Source organism: Delphinapterus leucas, chromosome 1 (assembly GCF_059928025.1).
Source record: "Delphinapterus leucas isolate spDelLeu-1000000601 "Yukka" chromosome 1, BTC_Dleu_Yukka2, whole genome shotgun sequence".
Taxonomy (NCBI): domain Eukaryota; kingdom Metazoa; phylum Chordata; class Mammalia; order Artiodactyla; family Monodontidae; genus Delphinapterus; species Delphinapterus leucas.
The window spans coordinates 184,670,294-184,692,763 of record NC_143129.1 but is presented as its reverse complement, the minus strand read 5'-3'; the positions used below and the strand labels follow the sequence as shown (position 1 = coordinate 184,692,763).

At 45.6% G+C, this 22,470-nt stretch overlaps 1 protein-coding gene across 4 annotated transcripts; it reads left to right on the top strand.

Annotated features, from left to right (window-relative positions):
- The first annotated feature begins 5,376 nt into the window (after positions 1 to 5,376).
- On the top strand, positions 5,377 to 21,405 carry PARK7 (Parkinsonism associated deglycase). Of its 4 annotated transcripts, none has more exons than XM_089901863.1 (7): positions 5,377 to 5,441; positions 6,541 to 6,658; positions 8,060 to 8,161; positions 9,991 to 10,050; positions 10,920 to 10,989; positions 14,829 to 14,915; positions 21,036 to 21,405. In XM_089901863.1, exons 2-7 carry the CDS (start codon positions 6,569 to 6,571, stop codon positions 21,194 to 21,196), a joined length of 570 nt encoding a protein of 189 aa, XP_089757989.1. In that variant the 5' UTR covers positions 5,377 to 5,441; positions 6,541 to 6,568; the 3' UTR covers positions 21,197 to 21,405. The 4 variants fall into 4 exon arrangements, with proteins under 4 accessions (XP_089757989.1, XP_022454283.1, XP_089757988.1 ...); XM_022598575.2 differs by having other exon boundaries at positions 5,433 to 5,534; XM_089901862.1 differs by lacking the exon at positions 5,377 to 5,441 and adding an exon at positions 5,445 to 5,523.
- Positions 21,406 to 22,470: the final 1,065 nt, after the last annotated feature.

Below are 22,470 nucleotides of genomic sequence, written 5' to 3'. Positions count from 1 at the left end.
GGCTGCAATAGATGCTAGGGATTCAGCAGTGACCAAGACAGGAAGGTCCTATCATGGCGTTCACAGGATTAAAGGGAGACATAATAAATAAGTAAACAAAAGATAAGAAAATGCTGAATAAGTGCTATCAATGAAATAAAAGGATACATTCATAGAAAATGAGTGTTATTAAGCAAGATGTAAGTGACCCATGAAAAAATAATAAATAACCTCGCAGCAGTTTCTTTGCTATTTATTGTGATATGGCTACTTCCAGGAAGTTGCTTTGTAGAACCAGTATCAGAAGGGCCATGGTTGGCTGTTGGCTAATGTAGGGGCCGCAAAAACTTTACCTTCTTAAGGCCTCTGGCTGGACCTGATAATTAAATTGACATTAAGATTTAGAAAAAGCATGCAAATTAATATAAACTTTACCATGACCTGAGAGATTTTGTAAGGAATTGAAGACCCAAAGAAGAAATAAAACCTAGGTGTATATACACTGGGTTGAGCAAAAAGTGGGAATTGTGGGAAAGTAGAAGAAAATGGGGGAAATTAGAGGAAGGTGAGAGTTATTTTAACAAAGTCTCTTTGTACAAATTCTAACAGACCCTTCTCCCTCTCTGGTGATAAGAATGTTTCTTTCTTCTTGGTATAGGGAGGGCAGTTCCTACATAAGAGCATCATTTGCTTTGGGGAAGGAGAAATGGGAATCAGAGTGCTGATTGTTTTTCATATGCCTTTAACTCAAAATAATCGATATGCTAAAGTGGCATACTTGGAGGTGGCACATCCTAAAGTCCTTCACTAACATTAGCAACACCATTTCTCCACTGTTGGATTGTGAGCTCCACAAGGCAGCTCAAGATCTCTTAAATAAATGTTTCAACAGCTGCAAGAAACTGACAATTTTAAGCTCCTTGAAAACAGGGAGAGTCCTTTAGTATGTACTTGCTCCAATGCCTAAAGACTTGTCAAATGTTGAATTAAAAATGCAGTGGATAGGATGGCATTGTTCTACCTGGAAAAAAGGGACTGAACTAAGGGATGTCTTCATTTCCAGTACTGCAGCAAGGTTTTTTGGTAAATGGTTTGATTTTTGGCTTAGTTTTGTAAATGTGTGATGAGAAATAGGTATGAACTCTAAGGTTGAAAGAGTGTTGAGTTGCTGACTTATTAATAAGTAATATTGATAGAGTCTATGGTGGGTAGAGTGTGAAATCTGGCATCAGAATATCTGAATTGGACCAAGACTCTGCAGGACCTTATACAGTCACTTCACCCCTCTGGACCTCAACCTCTGCATCTGTGAAATGAAAACTATGTTAATACCTGCCAGGAAGTCTATATATAATGTCTAAAATCAACACGTGAGAAATAACAGTATTAGCGTATTGTTTTAAAATTGAGATAATTACCAGAAGAAATCATTTAAAGAGCTGAAAATATTTGCCTCTGGAGAGCAGGGCTGAGGAGTATGAAGGACAGAGTCAGAAGGCTGCTGTTTTTTCCTGATGAGCCTTTGAAGGCAGTCATCAGTGGGCTATCACTGTGCAACAAAATCTGGGTACTGCATTCTGTTCCCTGGGGGACAGTCTCTTCCTATGGCAAGGCAAAAGTACAAGCGAGCAAACCTAATCCTCAGGTCAGTGCTTTTCAAGGCTTTGATCAGGTCATGTCTGTTAGACAAAGCAAGGACAAACCCAAAGTCAAGGGGCCGCAGGTGGAGAGGAAAGAGGAAATATTTCTGAAAAATAATCCAATCTACCCTAAGTAATAATTTGGGTTTTTAAAACTGTACGTAACGTGTTCATTTGGCAAAAATTCACACTGACTCAGGTCCATTTCAGCTCCTGATGGTGAGGCAGATGTCCCAGGAGTGTTAACCCAGATTCTTTCTCTCTCTCTTTTACTGAACCTTTGTCTTGCCATTTTTATTCTGTCCTGGTTGTCTCATGCTGTGGCAGGCCACCGGTATGGTTGTCTCCTTACAAGAGTTTACCATGGGCTCTAGAGCAAAACAGTCTGTCTTCTCTTAGTTTTCCTTCCATCCACCTAAATCCCTCCTTGGTTCTTTTTTTTTTTTATAAAACGAATTTTTTTTTTTTTGGCTGCATTGGGTCTTCATTGCTGTGTGCAGGCTTTCTCTAGCTGCAGTGAGCAGGGGCTACTCTTCGTTGCGGTGCTCAGGCTCTAGATGCGCAGGCTTCAGTAGTTGTAGCACACGGGCTCAGTAGTTGTGGCTCTCGGGCTTGGTTGCTCCACAGCACGTGGGATCTTCCCAGACCAGGGCTTGAACCCACGTCCCCTGCATCGGCAGGTGGATTCTTAACCACTGCGCCACCAGGGAAGTCCCTTCCTTTGTTCTTGAAGTGTGTCTGACCACTTGTCTCCTCTCCTTCTTTGTCTCTATTTCCCACACCCCTTCAAAATTAAAAGGGGGCAACTTTTGCCTGCTTTCTTCACAAAGAGCCAAAGGTGAAGTCATTCCAGAACTCCCCAAACATTTTCTTCTTAAAACGCAAAATGACTGGAGGCGCTTAAATTTTTTGCATGAGTGCAGTGCTGCCTAAATTAATATAGTTACAATTTTTAAAAATTAAATAAAAACCACTCACCACCATTGTAGGGATAACATGAAATATATGAAAGTGTTCTGCAAATAAAAATGGCGTGTTATTTCTTGAAAAGAAACAGGTTTTTAATATCTAAATCAAAACTTTAAAAACACTGACATTTAAAAATACTGTTTGATCTCATACATTAATGGTGAGAATGCTAAGTGGTTCAACTTGTACGGAGTTGCTCAAATTTATTTCCCACTTCTGGGAATTTACCCTCCAGTTATCCTTGCACAAGTAGGACATATGAACATGGTCAGTCAACGCAGTGCTTTTGGCAGAAAACGACTGGAAATAACCTAAGTGTTAACGATAGGGCACCAGTAAATAATCTACGAAACGTGTCCACAATGGCATACTATTTATCCGTGGGGAAAAAAATGAGGAACTTCTTGATATGGAAAATCTTCAAGATATTCTTAATATGGTAGTGGCAGCAGGTAGGGAAGTGCAGAACAATATATAGAGTCTGCTACATTTCTATGAGAAAGAAGGAAAATAATAGTATATATTGGTATTTGCTTGTGCATGCATAAATAGTGGAAGGATGCCCAAGAAACTAAGAACACTGTTACCTAGGAGGTGGGAATGGAACTGGATGGGGACCCGGATAGGAGTTGTCTGTTCAGTGTAACCGTATCATTTTGGATTCTGAAACCAGTAAAAGTATCACTAACCAGACTTTTAAAAACATAATTTGAGATTGTTGACCTTAAAACAAATAAAATAATAAGACCTTTAGCTAGCCAAGATGAGTTTACTTGGGAACAGCAGAGGAATTGCAATTCAGGACAAGCCAACTATGGTGAAAACCACAGGCAAGTTCAAGGGAAGGTCAGTTTTTACTAGATTTTGAAGGAAATTGGGGAGGGCTGTGGCGGGTTTTTTACTGGCTGCAATTACAGGCAGCTTGTTGCTGTGTCAGAAGGAAATTTTCTTTCTTTCCCTGGGGCCTGTAAGATGCAGTGAGTGACACGTGTGTTAGAACCCTCCCTTCATGGTTTCCCCAGCCCATTTTGATTTAGGTTTCCTTTGTGCATTTTCACAAGATTGTAATTTCAATAAATTAATTAATCAAATACAGACATACTTCATTTTATTGCACTTCACTTTATTGTGCTTCGTAGACATTTCATTTTTTACAAATAGAAAGTTTGTGGCAACCCTGCATCAAGCAAGCCTACCAGCACCATTTTTCCAACAGCGCTTGCTCCCTTCGTGTCTGTGGCACATTTTGGTAATTCTCCCAGAATTAAAAGTGGAACCTGAAGATGTAACTCAGTTGCTGCGATTTCATGATCAAACTTTACCTTAAGGAGATGAAATGTTACTTCTTTTGGATGCGCTAAGTAAGTGGTTTCTTGAGCTGGAATCTACTAATAGTGAAGATGCTCTGAAATTATTGAAACGACACCAAAGGATTCAGAATATGACATCAACTTACCCGACAAAGCAGTGGCAGGACTTAAGAGGGCTGACTCCAATCTTAAAAAGTTCTAAAGCATTTGGTAAAATGCTACCAAACAGCACTGCATGCTGTAGAGAAATCCTTCATGAAAAGAAGAGTCAATTGATATATTTTCATTGTTTTAGTTTAAGAAATTGCTACAGCCGCCCCCAACCTTCAGCAAGCATCACCCTATTCAGTCAGCAGCCATCCACATCCCAGGCTCCACCAGCAAAACCCTTTCATCAGCAAAAAGATTAGGAATCCATGAAGGCTCAGGTGATGGTTAGCATTTTTTAGGAATATATATATATATAAAAAAGCATATACTCTTTTTGGACGTAATGCTATTGCGCACTTAACAGACTACAGTATAGTGTTAATATAACTTTTATTTGCACTGGAACACCAAAAAACTCGAGCGTGTCGCTTCACTGTGGTGGTGGGGGACCCGACCTGCAGTATCTCTTTTTTTTTTTTTTTTTTTTAACGCGTAGGCTCAGCGGCCATGGCTCACGGGCTCAGCCGCTCCGCAGCATGTGGGATCTTCCCGGAGCGGGGCACGAACCCGTGTTCCCTGCAGTAGCAGGCGGACTCTCAACCACTGCACCACCAGGGAAGCCCTGCAATATCTCGTAAGTACACCTAGACGTGCCTGATTTACGTGCTCAGCTCCCTCCCTAATTCTGTGGATGCAGAAGCAGCTTTGGAATCTTTAAAAAATACTATTTTGAGAAACGAATACACCTGAAATTAGCCTCCGTAACCAAGTTAGTCACAGGGGATCGGGTGACAGAGCGCAGGGAGACCCTGAAGAGTCCTAATAAAGCGGGGGCGACGAGGGAAGGCGCTCCAGGAAACAGGAACAATGCAGAGGGAGGCCTAAGTGCACAGATGAAGCGTGAAAGGAACAATTCTACTGATATTTTGTGAAAATGAGTATTTAAAGGAAGCCGATGCACTCTCCAGACCGGCACAGCAAAAAACGTATGGGCTGCGGGAAAAAAAAAAAAAAAGGGTTAAATTCAGCGTGAGCCGGGGGCACGCCAGACCGTGCCTCGGACGTGGGAGATTTCGGCAGGATACGTGAGTCCACAGGCTTCCCGCGGTGCCGGTTGTTCCAAATGGAATCAATCTCAGGAGCACGATCTCCACGCAGAAGGGTAGGCGCCTCCCACTCGTTCTCCAGGGTGGGTTCGGCCGGATGTGACGTAACGTGATGCGAGCGACGTGCGTCTGCGCAGTGCGAGGCAGAGGAGCCGGGCCGGACGGCGCGCGTCTGCGCAGTGAGGGGCAATGGGAAGCCGGACGGCGCGCGCCTGCGCAATGAGGGGCTGAGACCGGAGCGTGGCGGCGCTCGTGCGTGCTGGTTTGCGTGCATGCGTGCGTCCTGGGTTAGTCCCCTTCTGCCTCTGTCGTCCTCCGGGTAGAGGTGCCGCTGGAACGGGCCGAGTCTCCGCGTCCCTGGGAAGAGAGGCGAGGTTCAGGTCGGGGTCTTGGGGAACCCGGCGTGTGCGCAGGCCGTGGCGCCGCGGGCAGCGAGGGCGCGCCGGCCGCCCGCTGGACCCTCGGGGGGTCCCGGAGGCGGCGCGGACCTGGCAGGCGTCTCGAAGCGTTTGAGGAGTGGGCGGCCTTCTGACATAAGCAGAGGACGCCGTTAGGCCGCCAGCGTAGTAGCAACGCTGAAGCTGCCGGAATTTGCGTGCATAGCATCCCACCAGCCGGGAGCTAGTTAATCCTGTGTGTGTTAGCATCGTTTTACCTAGATCAGTTCACGGAAGACAAACTCTGCGGAAAGAGAACAGGCTAAAAACTCTTCAGACCCTGGCTTAGCAGCCGTCGTTTACAACGGCGTTTGCTAAGTGCAGAGAGAGAATCTAGCTGCATTGAGCGTAGTGAGGGGGAATTACCATTTTTCTCCGTTATTTAAAAAAAAAAAAAAAGTATGTTCAAATATTTAACACTGTTAACCTCCCCCGAATTTTTAGTGCAGTTATTGGAACTAAAAAAAAAAATCCCCTCCAAAAATCTCAGGAGCTAATTGCTAAAGAGTGTATTTCGTTTCTCACCCAGGTAATAAAGTTTAGTCGTTTCTCTGTGAAATAGTACTTGAAAAAAGACGACTTTGTACCTCCCCCGCGTCGTGTGAAATGAAAGACCCATGTACTTGTGTCTTGGAAAATTTACATTTGCAATATATTACTAGGAATTGGATTTTTAAAAACATGATAAAAGAAAATCTAAACAACACCAGCGTGTTGGCAACCTTACTGAGTTTTCATCTCAAAAAACATCAATTGAAATGCTGTGAAAACCAGCGTTAATCTAAAATGCATTTTTCATGTTCAGTTGTGTTTGTGTATCAAAACCTTTTCCCTAGGAGGCACTTAGTTACTCTCCTTAAAAATGTTCCTAAGATTGAAGTTGTTGGCTCTTACAGAGTCGCAGTGAAAGTTTTTCGAAAATCTTTTTTTTTTTTTTTCTTTTTTTCAGTTACATCTTTAAAAAATCCAACATCAAAATGGCTTCAAAAAGAGCTCTGGTCATCCTGGCTACAGGAGCAGAGGAGATGGAGACGGTCATCCCTGTCGATGTCATGAGACGAGCTGGAGTATGTCCCCCAAAGTTTTCTAGCCCTCCTCTCTTTTAAAACGTTTTTGGATTTTTATAAGTCATTTTGAATAAAGTAATGTTCCATGTACTTTATGAAGTATTTCAAACAGACATGGCAGTACAGGGACTGATTCCACCTGTTTATCTACTGTGCATATTTACTACTTGTTAACATTTTGCTATATTTTTTTCTGACCTGTGCCTTGAAAAACAGGTGCTTTAAAGGAAGAAGGCATTGCAAAGCCCTCTTTGTAAATTTCCCTAATCCCTTTCCCTTTCTTGCCCCAGAGGCAACTGCTGTCCTCACAGTGACCTATGCGTGTCTTTAAAGTAGCATTAGAGTGTGGTTCTCATTTTGCATGTCTGTGGTATAAACCTATATATACACATATAACCATAGTGAATACTTAAATAGCATTTACTGAGTGGTAGGTATCATTCTAAGCACTTATATAAACTTTTTTAAATTTTATAACCTTATGAATTATTGCCATTCTCATTTTACAGTTGAAGGAACTGAGGCACAGAAACAATCAATAAAATAATTAAAGTGCCCACGTTGTAGTAAAAGTATAGATCCAGTTTGTTTATTTAAAAGTGCTGCGTAGAGAATTCCCTGGCGGTCCAGTGGTTAGGACTCCGTGCTTCCCCTGCAGGGGGCACGGGTTCGGTCGCTAGTTGGGGAACTAAGATCCCACATGCCGCGCATGGCATGGTCAAATAAAAGACAATAAAATTGCTGCTAAGTACTGCACTGTAGGGATATGCCAGTCTACCCATTCCTTTATTACACTGTTTCACAGCATTCTAAAACTGTAATATTCTTGTTCAGGTTTCATTGTTCACAGGTTTAGCAGTTTTTCTAGGCTCTATGCCTAAAAGGAATTGCTAGTTGCGTGGTTGATGTTACTAGATTTTGTCAGATGACTATCCAAAGTACTGCGATGTGGGCCCACCAGCAGTGAGGAAAATTCCCATTTTTTCCAGTTTTGTCAACTTTGTAAATTTTTGCAAGGCGGAGTAGTACTTCGTTGTTTTAACTTGTTTTCTACCTGAAGAAAATACCAGGAGGGTTGAATGGCAGCAGTACCTTTGCCAGGTGGATTGTTGATATGATAGGATGATCATATAACTTATCCCCTAAACCAGAGCACTTGTGGGAGAAAGGACGCTAAGCAGACGGGGTGCTGGGACAGCATCTTTAATTCATACTGTTCCAGGCAAAGTGGGACAGACCTAGTGATTAAGTATATTTAGCCATCCTAATAGCCTAAGGTCAGCATGGTTTGGTTGCAGTATTTCCTGCCCAGTTATTTTAAAACACAGGGCAGCTGTGGAAATGTTACTCTAAATTTATGTTTCAGTGTTCTTAAATACCATGATGATGTCTTTCTCTCAGATTAAGGTCACCATTGCAGGCCTGACTGGAAAAGACCCGGTACAGTGTAGCCGAGATGTTGTCATTTGTCCTGATGCCAGTCTAGAAGATGCAAACAAACAGGTTTGTTCCATATACTTGGAATTATTCCTTCCTCTGGCTTCTTTATCAGTTTCTTGAACTGTCTCTTGGCTACATCTAAGACTGTTGTTAGCACAGACTTATTTTAAGAAAGTTACTTTGCTTGGACGTCTTCGGCACTAAACTAAGCCCTGGGAAGTGAAGGACTTTGCCTTTTTCCACTGTGTATCCACGGAACCTGGCAGGTCCCTGATAACCACGTGTGCTCAGTGTGGGTGGATGGGTGGGACCCTTTCATCAGTGTTCTGGCTCATACAGGCAGCCTGTCCTCCGCTTATAATTATGTTACTTAATATAAAAGAGTCAAGTGGACATTTCCCATTCATTTTTTACTCTTTACTTGAAAGCTAGTTCTTATCTTTCCTTTATCAGTGACACAGACGTGGTTGTGTGATTCATGTTACATGGAACAACTCATACTTGATTTGTGGTCGGATTAAGGGAGGGGTAAGAGGTCCCCAGAAATTGGTCACTTTTTCATTATTGCGGTTCTTCCTTTTGAGGGGGACCACCACTTCCGGGAATCTGTCAAGAGCTGTGGTCCCTTTCCTCAGAAGCATGCCCTCCGCTACGTATACCAGACAACTTTGCACACGGTTTCACCGGGCTCAGGCTTCAGGGGCCGGTGTGACAGGAGTGTAGGCTGTACCCTGTTGGAGCAGAGCTGTGGCAGAAAAGCAAGCAGAGCCCTCTCATGGACGGCCATCTCTGCCCTCCTGGGGAACCTGGAGCCTGATTTCCCTATGCCTCACTCTCAAATGCATAGAAAAAAGTGTATTCCTTTCTAATAAATCCAGATATTTCAGATTTATTTGCTAGACTGTGGAGTCTAAGAATATTGGTATTTCACATAAATTGGTGAAACTTTCTAAATAGCAGGTTAAAAATGAGAGAGTAGGAGTAAATATTCCTTCCCTGTTCCTTTTTGTCCTGTGGCGTCTGGGTATTTTAGAACAGGTGACATCTTGTGTCTATTTAGTGTTTAGTTCAGTTTCCAAAAGGAGTGGAAAAAATTCTGTACTTCACAAATCTTGTTCTAAGTTTTGCTTGGTTTTCAAACAACATAGGACATTTTATAGTCTTTAAAAGTAACTCTAAATAGTATATGTTGGACTAAAAATGTAAATTTTCATTTCATTTGCTTAATGACTAAATTTTTAAAGCTTTTAACAATTTAAGATACTGTATTAAACCAATTTCTGTTTGTAACTTCAGCAAGTTTGAAATCATTAGACTTCTAGGGTGTTTTGGTATCTGGGATACTAAAATATTACATCATTTTTATCCTCCAAGTTCCATTTTTCATAAGGTTAAGAAAAACTTTTTGTGCCTTTTAGAGTTTGTTTTGTTTTTAGTTATTTATTACTATGTACATTCTTGTTGAAAACAATTCACGCGGTGTAGACAAACGCAGAGTCAAACGCTAAATGTCCCTTTCTTGTTCTTGCCCTCCCCCCACCCTGCCTCAGTTGGCGATCTTTTGTCCATGAGTGTCTGTATACTGTACACATGTATGTGGGGGCACTGAGAGGTGTGTACACACATGCATCTACATGCGTGTGTATATTTATTCTTTGTACAGGAATGAGATCATGATAACGCCTGCAGTTCTGCAGCATGGACATCGTTTCATGTTACTGTATACAGATTTTCTGCAGTTTTTACTAGTTACAGTATCCCATTATAGAGAAACCCCTAATTTAATTGTTCTTCTGTGAACAGCTTTTTGCTCTGATGTGAAAGTGTTCCTGCTTAACGCACACTTCAAGTGAAACATCTTCACGTCCTTTTTCATTTTGGAACTGTTACAGGGACCTTACGATGTGGTGGTTATGCCAGGAGGTGGTCTGGGCGCACAGAATTTATCCCAGGTAAAGCTGGGGGGCTTCAGCCCCTCGTATTCTGCTGGGTTTGCTGCTAAAATATTTCAGGAAGGAGGCTGTGAATAGATTAGGAAAAGGTGAAATTAACAAAGTGCTGTTCTAGCTTAATTTTTAAAAAAAGTTTCTAATAACATTTACTATAGAAGTAAGTGGAATTGGTGAAACAGTTATGAACAGATTCTGTGAATACAGTTCAAATGTAAGACTACTTGTTTTTTCCCCCAGCCGCAGCAGAATGATTAATTTTGTGCTTGTGAGAAGGGTTAAGCCTAGAAAGATAAGAGATCGGCTGTCTACTCAACCATCGGGGTTAGGGAGGTTGCAGGGGGCTGGAGCTGCCAGCTTGAATGAAAAATGGCATAAAAGAAGCCGCTGCTGCTGCTTTTTGTCTTGTGTGAAGAGTTAGCCTGCAGGAAGGAGAAGAGAGAGAGGTGGCAGGGGCAGGGCACACAGAAGCTCATGAGGCAGGTGGAATCAGACATTTGGGGCTGCTGAGCTCCGCTCCCTACTTTGCTGTCGGAAAACACCCAAAACAGCACATTTCCTCCCTTCTGTGTCTTTCTCCCTAGAGTACAAAATGGCAAGGGTTAATATGCCCAAGGGAAATTGCTTTTCTTATCTTGAAACATCTTTAAGAAAAGGGTACCTTTTTCTTATAATAAATGCCTTGATTGGGTTTAAGGATGTAGAAACACTACGCGTTTGGTAGGTTTTACATTGATGATTTAGCGGTATTGTTGAAAAATCGATTGAAGACCTTGTGGTTTAAGCTAAAATCAGGTTCTGCCAAAGTTACCAGCCAGAGATTGGCTGCAGCTTAATGACAGCTTGCTGTGTTTTTGGTTTTCTTTGACTAGTCCTCTGCTGTGAAGGAGATACTGAAGGAACAAGAAAAGAGGAAGGGCCTCATCGCCGCCATCTGTGCGGGTAAGTACAGAGCCGTCCTGTGTTCAAGTGTGGTGTTGGCTTTCTTCAAAAAATACGTGACGGGGTCGTCTTTAGTTATAAGATCGTGTTCCCAGTACTTCTTCCCCTTCCTAAGGCATGAAGGGCATCTGTATCGGTGTATTTAGTTTGGGGCATGAGGCTGATGTCATCTCAGAAATTACTACAGTTCCGTTTTCTGCCTCTCCCTGCCTTTGGTCTACGTTCTGTGAAACTTAAGTGTTTTCCCTGTTTGGTGGACCTGGAGGAGAACGTGGCCCCTCTGGCACTCAGTAAACAGCTTGTTACGACAAATCCCCGTGCCAGGAAGTACTTCTGCCCGCACAGGGTCAGCAAGAATTGGGCCAGCGTCAGAGCTCTGACCTGTGCTTGCCCTGGGGGGCTTCCTGCCTGGTCCCCAGTGTTGAGAGCTGGGTCTTAGGTACTGTATTCTCTGCCACTTAATTTAGAGTAAGGCTGTTGGTGCTTTGTCGATGTCTCCACATCTTTGAAACCTAGTAATACTTTGGCTTTTGATACCGTTTTAAAGTCCATCCTTCTTGCTCTAATATCAGGTGATATTCTGCCATCTTGCGTTTTTTTCATGGTGTAATTTTGGCAGGTGCTTTCCTTATTCATAGGTCTTCATTAAATGTTTGTCAAAAGGAGCAAATAGGGGCTTCCCTGGTGGCGCAGTGGTTGAGAGTCCGCCTGCCGATGCAGGGGACACGGGTTCGTGCCCCGGTCCGGGAAGATCCCACAGGCCGCGGAGCGGCTGGGCCCGTGGGCCATGGCCGCTGAGCCTGCACGTCCGGAGCCTGTGCTCCGCAACGGGAGAGGCCACAACAGTGAGAGGCCCGCGTACCGAAAAAAAAAAAAAAAAAAAAGAGCAAATAAAGAGATGAATGTATGGATGGTTAATTAAAATGATGTGTTGATATTTTCTTCAATACAATAGACTTTTTAAAAGAAGGTATAGGCCGGGGATCTGGGGACTGCATTACAGCAGTGGTTCTTGGAGTTTTTTCAGAGGGTTCGTAAGGGCAGAGCAGATACTATTAACACATTATTTGCCTTTTTCCTTCTTATTCTCACGAGAGTGCCATCAGAGTATGACGATGTCATCATTCAGGCCTGGCTTGTGCGTTCGAGCATTCTTATGTTGTAAACCTGTCCCAGTTTTAATTTCTAGCATGGCAGATACTGATAAATGTAACTCGTATAATAGCTAGAGGGGTCCTAAGACCCCTTTACATGTTTGAGAACCTCTGCATTAAAGACCGGGAAGGACTGAGGGGCAACCACCTGGCAAGCCCCGTCCTTGGGTTCCGGTCAGCACTGACCTCTGACCCGCCCTTGGGGCTCGGGGATTTCTGTCTGCTGAAGGACGCTGCAGCTCAAGCAGCCGCAGCCCCCCTGGTGGAGGAAGACAGAGGTGCTGTCGTTCATGCAAGGGCTTAGTCCACCCCCCTCCCCACGTGCTGACCCTCACCTCTGCCTCATTCTTAGTGCTTTACCTAAAGGAAGAAAGGAAGGGTTTGGGCTGGGTTTGTCCTCTTAGGACTGTGTTGCAAGTAAAAACCGCCTATCAGTTTGTCATTTTGTGTCACCAAAGGAGCAGAATTATCAGCCACATCTGGTTCAGGGTTTTGTGTTCAGGCAGACTTGAATCCCACGCTGCTAAGACACACAGGCCTTGTCGTCATTTACATCCACATTGTAAAGTGAACGGAGCTAGTGACCTGTTGTCCTGTTGAATGTCCTGCACTGCCCCTCTGGGTGCTGCACAAAGTAGGAGAAGCGTGATGGCGTGTGGAGGAGATTGCAGCGAGGTTGGAACGAGTGATGGGAGAGATTCGGGTGTTTAAATCAGCAGATGAGAACAAGATGATTCTTAAATGTTGCAGTTAGGAATTGGGAACGGTTTATTGAACTGAAGGAATGTTAACTTAACCCCTAATATGGAGTGAATGGGAGAGACAGAAATTGGAAGGGAGGCTGCCTTGAGAAGAAAATAAAACGAGATTCACTCTGGGTGGGGCAGGGGAAGGAAGCCTGGCGGTGAGGAGCAGGCTGCGGGCAAGCGCTGGGCTGCAGGTGCAAGCTGGGGGCGGTTGCCGGGCATGCTGTTCCCTCTGTACATCACCACACGGTGGCGCTGTTGGCTTACGCCTCTGGGCCTCCCAAGGCGATTCTGTCCACTGGACCCTCTCTTTTCATCCACCGGAATCTCAAGTAATAGGAGCAGTTAAGTGTCCCCTCGAGTTTTCCAGCTGGGATTCTGAAGCCCCGGCAAGCAGTAATTATGAGCTTACCGTACAGCTATTGATGTTATAGGCAGCCATTTTATCACCTGGAGGGAGCGGCCTAAAGATTCCTCGCTCACTGTATGACCTGCTGTCCTCATGTACGATCAGTCCTCGCTTGAAATTTGCTTTAAAATATATGATGTAGGAAATTATTTTTTCTTAAAATCTTACAAAATAAGAATTAAAGGTAATTCATGAATACATCAAATAAAAATTGAGATAATTACTCAATTTTTACACACTCCTAGGATTTGCTACCAAACATAGCTCTCATATGCAGCATACAAGTAAGGAGGAAGGGGGCGTCAAGTATATTTAAGAGGCTTTCCAGTTAAGATATAAGTGAGGACTTGGTATGAAACTGACACCTGACGTTAAGACAGAAAGCTTATGTAATTACGTATCATTTGTTTGATCTTCCTGTTAGTAGCAGGTAAGATCTGAGTAGCCTGTAGGTAGGTCCGTTATATAACCACTTTATCCTTGGAACGGTGCTGTAAAACGAAAGGTCATGAGAGCAAGTGCTTGGGTTTGCTGGAGTTAAAGTGTGCAGAGTCCGTCCTGGGATGTTAACCACAGTGCCCTAACCATTTAGAAGGCCACGGTGCTCTTCTGAAGTTTTTCTAGGTGTGACATTAGGCCTTAGAAAGTTTTTCTTCTGTTATTTTTTGGTGGCTTAGAGGAAAAAGGTAGAAAAACTACTTTTCCAAAAGTTTTAAGATAACAAATAGGGACTTTTTTGTCTTAGTCCCTATTTGAGGACTGTGACCTACAAAATATGCTTGTGATTATCAGTGAAGTTGACCATTCATAAAAATCTCAAGTTAGCAGCGGCATATTTTTTTTTAACCTTCATTTTAAGAGGGAGCATGTAGAGGACCACGGGGCATTTGCGCAGGGTTCTTAAGTGCGTCGTTGTAAGACAGAAACGCCGGTGCCTTTGTATCTCAGACGTGGGCATTTCACAGGTGTCTCCTTCGGGGCTGGGACAATGTTCCATTCATTTTAATAATCCTACCACCTGATACATTTGGATAGACAGATGGATGAGTGCTAATTTTTCATTCTCAAGTAGAAAAATAAAACTAGTTTCTACAATAGCAGTCAAGCCCAGGGGTTCAGAGAGTATTAGTTGCCTTTAATATGTAACTAAATCTTCCATGTGCAAAGGGTAAGGCGGGACGTTTTGCCCTCCATGGTCTCCCCCTCCTTTGTACCCTGTTACACTTGCAGCCTGTCCCTCGAGGGGGCATGTTCTATTTATCTGTTTGCTCCTCAGCTATAAAAGTAGATATTTTTGATTAAATGGTTATTGATATGTTTTAAGTTTGTACGTTTTTGCCGCATGTGCTCAGCAGATGGTTTATTATAAACATACTTTACCTCTCATACTAAGAAGTGTTTAGTTTCAGAATCATAAGTATATTTTAGGTAAGAGCCCCTGATTTTGAAGAATAGTTTTGCTGCTGTGATTTTTAAAACATGGGTTTTTCTGTGTCTACATTTAAGTCTTTTTATTCATCTTCTTTTTAGGACCTACGGCTCTGTTGGCTCATGAAATAGGTTTTGGAAGCAAAGTTACAACACACCCACTTGCTAAAGACAAAATGATGGACGGAAGTAAGTACAGGCTTATATTGTAATGTGCCAAAAGACCTATTCAGAAAGCTGTGCTATATAGCGTTGTCTCCCACTTGGTAGACAGTAGTACATAGGGATTCTCTGTGGGTTGGGGTGTGATGTGTTCCTCACTTTCTTTGCAAGTGTTTCAGTGAGAGAGACGGGCTAATGGTGTGGGTGTCTACGTGTGCACCCCCTGACGTTGTGGGTCTGCAGACATGCACCCTAACGGGAACGCAGGCGCTGAGCCAAAGGCCGGCCTGGCTCGGAGTGGCGCAAAATGCCAGTTTTACTCAATACTTTGCCAGCGGCCTGAGGGTAAATTTTAAACCTTGATAGCGATTTCAGAATGTGCCCTTTTGCCCACAGTCGAAAGTAAAATGGACATTGCTCTCTTCTTCCAGAGGAGGCCCGGGTGGCGGGCAGGCCTGTTCCTTCGCTTATGGGCTTCTTTTATAAATATCAGCTAGATGTTTAACTTTTATTCATTTATTTTTATGAAAACAATTTCTATTCATGGTAAAAAAAAAAAATGCAAACAGTACAGAAAGGGGTGAAGTAAAAGGAAGTGTTTCTCTTCTCTCTAACTTCCCCAGCACCTTTCTACTTTTCACATTTAACTTCTATTAAGTTTTCCTGTGAAACTCTAGAATTTTCTCTGCACATACTCATTATCCCTTGCAGTTTAATATTGTTACTCACATGAGATCTAGTAAGTACATCCTACAGCTTGCTTTTTTAACCTAATAGTATAACCTATAATTGATCAACTTTTTAAAAAATTCTCATATTGTTGCTTGTCACTTGGAGATTATTTTTAAAAAGCACGTCATCGTCTCTGCCCTCCAAGAGTTAACAGCTTGCAGAGACATGTGCATCAGACTTAAAAATATGAGGCAGTGTGTAATTAACAGCAAAACAATGTAACCAAGCTCCTGGATGTACAGCTGTGTAGCCGCTGCTTCTCAGTGTGACATTCAGAGCACCAGCCAGGTAGTGTCTTTTGTCAGGTGGTATCTTCCTCTGTCCCTGGAGTGCATATCACAGGGAGGCAGAGACCCTGGAACATGCAGAGAGAGAGGAAACTCACGCTGGTGTGGATAAGTGCAGGGAATCACAGATTCCCACTTAGAAGGCAAAAGTGGTTCAACTGGCGTTCAGCCAGCAGGGAGACCGAGTGACCGGCTCTGTTTAAAACACCCACCAACCAAAAACCAGTGGCTAAATAAAAAGACTAATAGTTAGGGAGGGTGGGAGGGAGACGCAAGAGGGAGGAGATATGGGGATATATGTACACGTACAGCTGATTCACTTTGTTATACAGCAGAAACTAACACACCGTTGTAGAGCAATTATACTCCAATAAAGATGTTGGAAAAAAAATAAAAGACTAATGGTATCAGAAGCGGATTTGAAAACAGCTGCGCGACTGATGGATTTTCTTGTCTATCTCTGTTCTGCTCTGGACTTATTCTGAACTAAAAGTAGGGCAAGTACATTTTTTCTTATGTTAATGCTTTCATCGCAAAGTAAAGTGATGCATTTTTCATTCACTGCCTTTTTAAAAAGATTAATAGACCTTATCTTTTAGAGGAGTGTTATGTTCACAGCAAAATTAAGCAAAAAAGTACAGCGTTTCCCTAAACCCCCAGTACCCCACCCCATCCCCCTCACCGTCAGCTTTGTTTCCCCCACCAGGCGGTGCCTTTGCTGCAGTCGGATGAACCCGCGCTGCCATGTCATCGTCACCCAGAGTCCATAGTTTATGTCCGGGTTTACTCGGTGTTGCAGATTCTGTGTATTCTTAAATCTGATCCAAAGTAGTATTTTCTTGGAAAATCTATGAGTTTAGTTGGCAGAAAGATACTAAGTTGTCAGTAAAACCATCTTTGTGAAAATTGATTTTTTCTTTTAAAGGCTCTGGTTTCTGGGCATTTTTTAGTGTAGGGATTTAATTTACTTTGAGCTAATGGAGGGGTTTTGGAGGGTTAGAAAGGACAGAATCGGGCTTCCTTTAGTAGTTACGACACATGAGAAGGAAGAAGGAGTGGAACGTGTTCCCTGTTATCTGCACGTGTATCTTTGTGGCTCTTTCCTTGTAACGCCTCAGGAAGTTGAGGCTGATCAGAACTAGAAAAAGATGAGATCGTTAACTCTCGGGCACCTACAGGGTATATTCCTGCATGTTATCTCGAGCCTTGCAGCCCTGGTGCCCAGCAAGGCAGGTGTTGGCTTCACCTCGCCTGGGGAGGCGAGGCCACTTGTTGGAGCCGGGCCGGAACTGGGGCCCCCGCCTCTGTCCTGGTGAGGCCCCCCACACGCCTAAGTTACCAGCATTGCATTCTGTCCTCTTACGCGTAAGTCCTCTTGTAAGAGAAAAATGTTTGCAGTTTCTGCCCCTTTAGAACATTCTGAGAGGTGGAGCTGTAATCGCTTCCTGGGTGTCTCCTCCGGGAGGCCCTGTGTCTCGTCCTCCGTCCTCGTGGTGAACGTCGTGTTAAGATCAGTAGGCCTGGCTGTGTGCTGAGTGCTGGGGACGCCGCAGTGAACAGGCTGCCCTTGCCTGGCCATGTCTGCGGCAGTGACACCACCGCTTTCTGCTGGCGTTTGTTTGGTTCGGCTGGGTTCCCATGATCATCCTGCTAGGTTGGTATCATCCCCATTTTACAGAAGAGAAAAAGGAGGCTCAGAGGGGTCAGACAGCTACTGAATGGCAGACCTGGATTTGAACCCAGAACTGCTGTGCTCAGGGGTCGGCGGCTTTTCCTTGAAGGGCCAGATAGTAAATATCTCGGGCTCTCTGGGACGCCCCATCTCTGTGGCAACTCCTCCACCTGTGGCGCCCAGACCACGTAGGTGAGGGGTGTGCAGGTAAAAGCTGCCGTTAGTTGCTGCCCCCCTGGCCCCTGGCCTCCCCAGGTGTTTGATCTCTGGGCTTTGAGAGAGGCTTTGGGGTGTTTGCTTAAAGTTAACGGAATGAATGCCTCCTGCGGGTTGGCCGGGAATTGGCTGGTGCACGGGGAGTTTTCTTCATTGTCGCCACTAGGTGGAGGTGGTCCGTAAGTAGACCTTTTGCTCTTCCTGGTTGAGATTCTTAGAACCATGGAGCCTTTAAACATCTTTAACCAGTTTAGGCTGTATTTGTAATATTTTACCCACAAAGAGGTTGTTAAGTGAACCATTTAGAGCCGTGCCTCCCGCTGACCTGTCCGTCTCAGCTCCAGGAGACCCAGCCCAGCCGGTTTCCTAGTTCAGCATTTAAAATGATCTTTAACCATCAGGAAATGAGGTTAGATTAGGAAAACCTCTCGCCCTCAAACCAGGGATCCACTTTTCTTCTAAAAAAGTGTAACTAGGAAATGTTTCACGTACTGTAGTCAGTTATTTCAGTGGGTGACGTGATTTTTAATGAGGTTTAGGAAGACATAAATCACTGCAGGTGTTATTCATCCACTTTGAAAGGACATGAGCATCAGGACGTGGTTTCTAAAGCTCGTTAACGCAGCAGAAGCATCTTGCTCAGGGGACTTCTTTTCTTTTCTTTTTTTTTTTTTTTTTTGGCTGCGTTGGGTCTTAGTTGCAGTGCGCAGGCTCAGTAGTTGTAGCGCGCGGGCTTAGTTGCCCCACGGCATGTGGGATCTTAGTTCCCTGACCAGGGATCAAACACATGTCCCCTGCATTGGAAGGTGGATTCTTAACCACTGGACTGCCAGGGAAGTCCCAGGAGACGTTTTTCTGTATGTGTTCACTGAACAGGCATTTCCTGAGCTCTTCCTTAGGCTCTGGGAACAGAAAAGGGAACAAGATAGAGCCACGTCCTCAGGTGTTCTGGGGGGGGGAGGGACTGGCAGGAGGGCTGCACTGAGCATGGGGGAGGGGAGGGGAGGGGTTCAGAGGCGGTGTGTGCCTGGCCCTCCCTGCGGGGACTGGGTGTGGCGGGATCCCACAGAGGACCCTCTGTCCTTCGTGTCCCACGTCACTGAGTGGCGCCACCACCCGCCCACCCAGTCGCCCAGGACAGGCGACTGGGAGTCATCCTTGATGTCTCTCCACATCGAGTCTTTCCCCAAGGCCTGGGCATTTTATCTCCAAGGTACATCTCAGACCTTCATTTCCTCTCCGTTGCCGCTGTCCCATCCATGTCACCGTTTACTCCCACCTGGATGTGGCTTCTTTTCCGTCTCCCCTCTGGTTCCTTCTGGTCCAGTCTCTGTGCGCAGGCCAGGCCCCGGGGTTTGTGCACCGTGACGTGGAGTTCAGGGTCACCTCAAGGTGCTGGAGAAAGTTGGCGAAGGCTTCTCCTGGGGGAACTGGGTGTGCTCTGATTTGCGCTTTGGAAAGGTTCCCGTTTTGGTGGTGCTGAGTGTGGAGGGAAGGGCAGCCATAAGGGAGGCTGGACGCAGAGGTCCCGCAATAAGGCAGCAGGCGGAGGAACATTCATTCATTCTTTCGTTTACCTGGTCCTCGGGGGCACCTCCTTGGTGCCATTAATACCCTGGGCCAGACGGGCAGGTGAAGGCTCAGCGTTTTACAGAATAGACAGTAAACAGGGGACGTATTGTTTCCTCGGTGCTGGGAGGGCGCTGTGATGGAGTGACCTGAGGGACCTGGTTTAGAGAGGGCTCACAGGTGCCCTCTCTGAGGGCTTGGTGCTGATGCTGAAATTGAAAGAGCAAGTCGCTGAGAAGAGCTTCCTGGGCAGAGGGAGCAGCCCAGGCCCCCCGTGGGGCCGGCAGCAGCTCCCGGCACGAGAGGGCAGTGGGGCAGGCTGCATGGGGCGGTGGTGCTGCACGCGCGCGTGGAGGGAGGGTCTGCTGACGCCTGCCTGGCGTGGAGGGTGAGAGCTGTGGGGGCTGGTGCGGGGAATCCCAGCTTTGTGCCCTGAGACTTGCCCGGAGGTAGTGTCGTTTACTTCCTGGGAATATAGGAGAAGCACGTTTCTTATTACATTTGCAAAAATACAGCCAACTGGGGCCACAGAGGAAAATAGTCCCTGACGAGTGAGCGTGGTCCCTCCTCCGCGCCTCCCTCCCCGCTCCCGATCCCTTATGTGTAGTTTGTGCTTGTTTGATTTTGAGGCAGCAGAGCGCGTGTGTGTGCGTTACCTAGGTAGTCTGTATCACAGGTAGTTTCTACCTTCAACACCAGTTCACCCTCATCCCCCTTTCCTCCAGCATTTTGTAGAGAAGGAAAAGTAATTTTCCCTCTACCCTTCTGAGTTCTTAGTTGAGACCCCTGAAAAAAAAAAAACAGATTGACCAGAGGAAAACAAGTTTAACATGTATACATGGGAGATACCCAGGGAAAAATGAGTAACTCCCTGAGATGGTTTAGAATTCTGGCTTAAATACCATCTTAATAGAGAAAGGAGACGGGGAGGTAGGCCTCTCAGGGGAGCGTAATTGGCTTTTAGGAAAGTTGAAGGGACCCTTCGAAGAGTAGATGGGAGGAATAGTAGTTGTGACAAAGTTTGTCTGGGTGTGGTGTCAACTTCTAGTTTTCTCTCCTGGTTGATGAGACTCCCGGGAGGGGATTTCTGAGTTCCTTCCGGATGATCTGTCTTTAGGCAGGAAAGGAGATTCCGAAGAAGCCACTCCCTCTCCCTGCCTGTGTTGTTTTTCAAGTGCTTTTAGCTCAAAATAATCAGTAAAGCAAAGCAGCCTATTTTGGGGTGGCATTTCCTGAACTCCTGCAGTCATACTTTCGAGTGCGTATTCTCTCCCCTTCACTTCACAGAATTGACACTTGCGTGTGTTGTGGAATAGAAACTTGAATGCTTAGCATTCACTCTGGCATCCCCCTCACACATACGATGGCTTTTGCAGCTGCGTTGAAGTCACATGTGTTCACACACTTCATTTCAGCGGTTGGTGGCGCCTCCTGCTCTTTGCTGTGCGTGGCAGCCTCGGTATCTTCCCGCTGTGCTCCGAGAGCTGGGAGTGCCGGAGGGTCGCGAGTGACTGGCCACCTCGTTGTTGTCCTGGGGTTTTTTGCTTGTTCTTGTTTTGATTTTCATGAGACCAGAAGTAGTGCTGCAAGGGAATGGGACTGCTGAGTGGCGTTCCTTGCTGTCCAGCATAGCCCACTGGGACATAACCCTTTTTTGTTTTTATTTCGAAGATCATTACAGCTACTCAGAGAACCGCGTGGAAAGGGACGGCCTGATCATCACCAGCCGGGGGCCGGGAACCAGCTTCGAGTTTGCCCTGGCGATTGTCGAGGCGCTGGCCGGCAAGGACGTGGCCGAACAAGTGAAGGCCCCGCTGGTTCTTAAAGATTAGAGCAGAGAGGTTTGGTGATGGGTAATCCATCCTCACCGTGTTCGCTTTAAACAAAAGAAGTGGGATTACTGTGCAGAGAGGCCGTCATCACCATCCCCCCTCAAGTGTGGCTGTGACGTGACAGCTGCACAGAGATTCCTCAACCTGCACTTGTGTCCCCACATTTCTGAACCTTGATTGCAGAATAAATGGGGCATTTAGCAAAACTACTGATGGCTCCTTCTTTCACTTCTGGTCTCTGTTTTCTTGTGTGAAACCAAGTGATTGTCAGCTTCGTTTGAAGCTCTTAACTATTGATACAGCTGCTGAAATAAATGAGTAGGAAACGCATTTTACACAGCAGGGAGGAAAAGCATAAAACAGAGATTGAAAAGGCTTGTGACTTCTCTCCCGTCCATTAACTGTATCTCTAATGTGCGACTAAAAGATACCAACGAAGTTGGCTGCACTGGTGAATTTTTGTAAGCTAATCCCTCGTCTCCCATTGCAGAGAAGAGTCCTGAGATGGAATTGCAAACTTCCCAAGGCTGGCCTAGCCTGCCCTCCCTTCCTTGGGTAACAGTAACAGTACCTGGCTGTTTCACCCCACGAGCCGCCCGGCTCCCGTGTGCAGTGGGTGGGATGCACACCAGGGCTGGGCACACAGCCCAGGCCCAGCCAGTCAAAGCCTGACGCACCCTGACCCAGGTGGGACCGTCAGCCAGTGGGATTCAGTGCCAGGGCCTGCACCCTGCCCTGCCCGCTGGGGTTCTCTGCTGGGTGGTCAGGAGGGCTGGCAGTGAACCTGGAGGAAGAAGGCCTGGCCGAACGTGGCCTCCAGCACGACCGGCGGAAAGCTCAGAACGTGCTTGACCCAAGATCCATCTGCCCCGAAGCAGGCAACGCCTGGACTTGCGAACAGGAGCCAACAAATTCCCGTGGCCTTTTTGTCTCACTATTTATGAGTGACTGATGGGACACACAGGAACGAGGTAGTGGGCAGGCTCCTGAAGGTGGAGGGCCGAGCCGCTGAGTAAAACTGCCGTACCACCAGTGTGCTTTGCTGCCTGTCCCCCCTGGCCCCCCACCCCACCCCCGTCTCTCCTTCCCCCCTCCCTCCTGTTCCTCCTTCCCTCCCTCCTGGCCTTTTAGACGTGTGGGCTGTGAGGTTTCTGTCGCAACTACTCAGCTCTGTCCTAGTAGCACAAAAGCAGCCACAGCCGCTCCACCAGGCAGGCAGGATGGCCGTGCAGCAAAACCTTTATCAAACCGGGCAGCAGTGGGGATTGGACCCT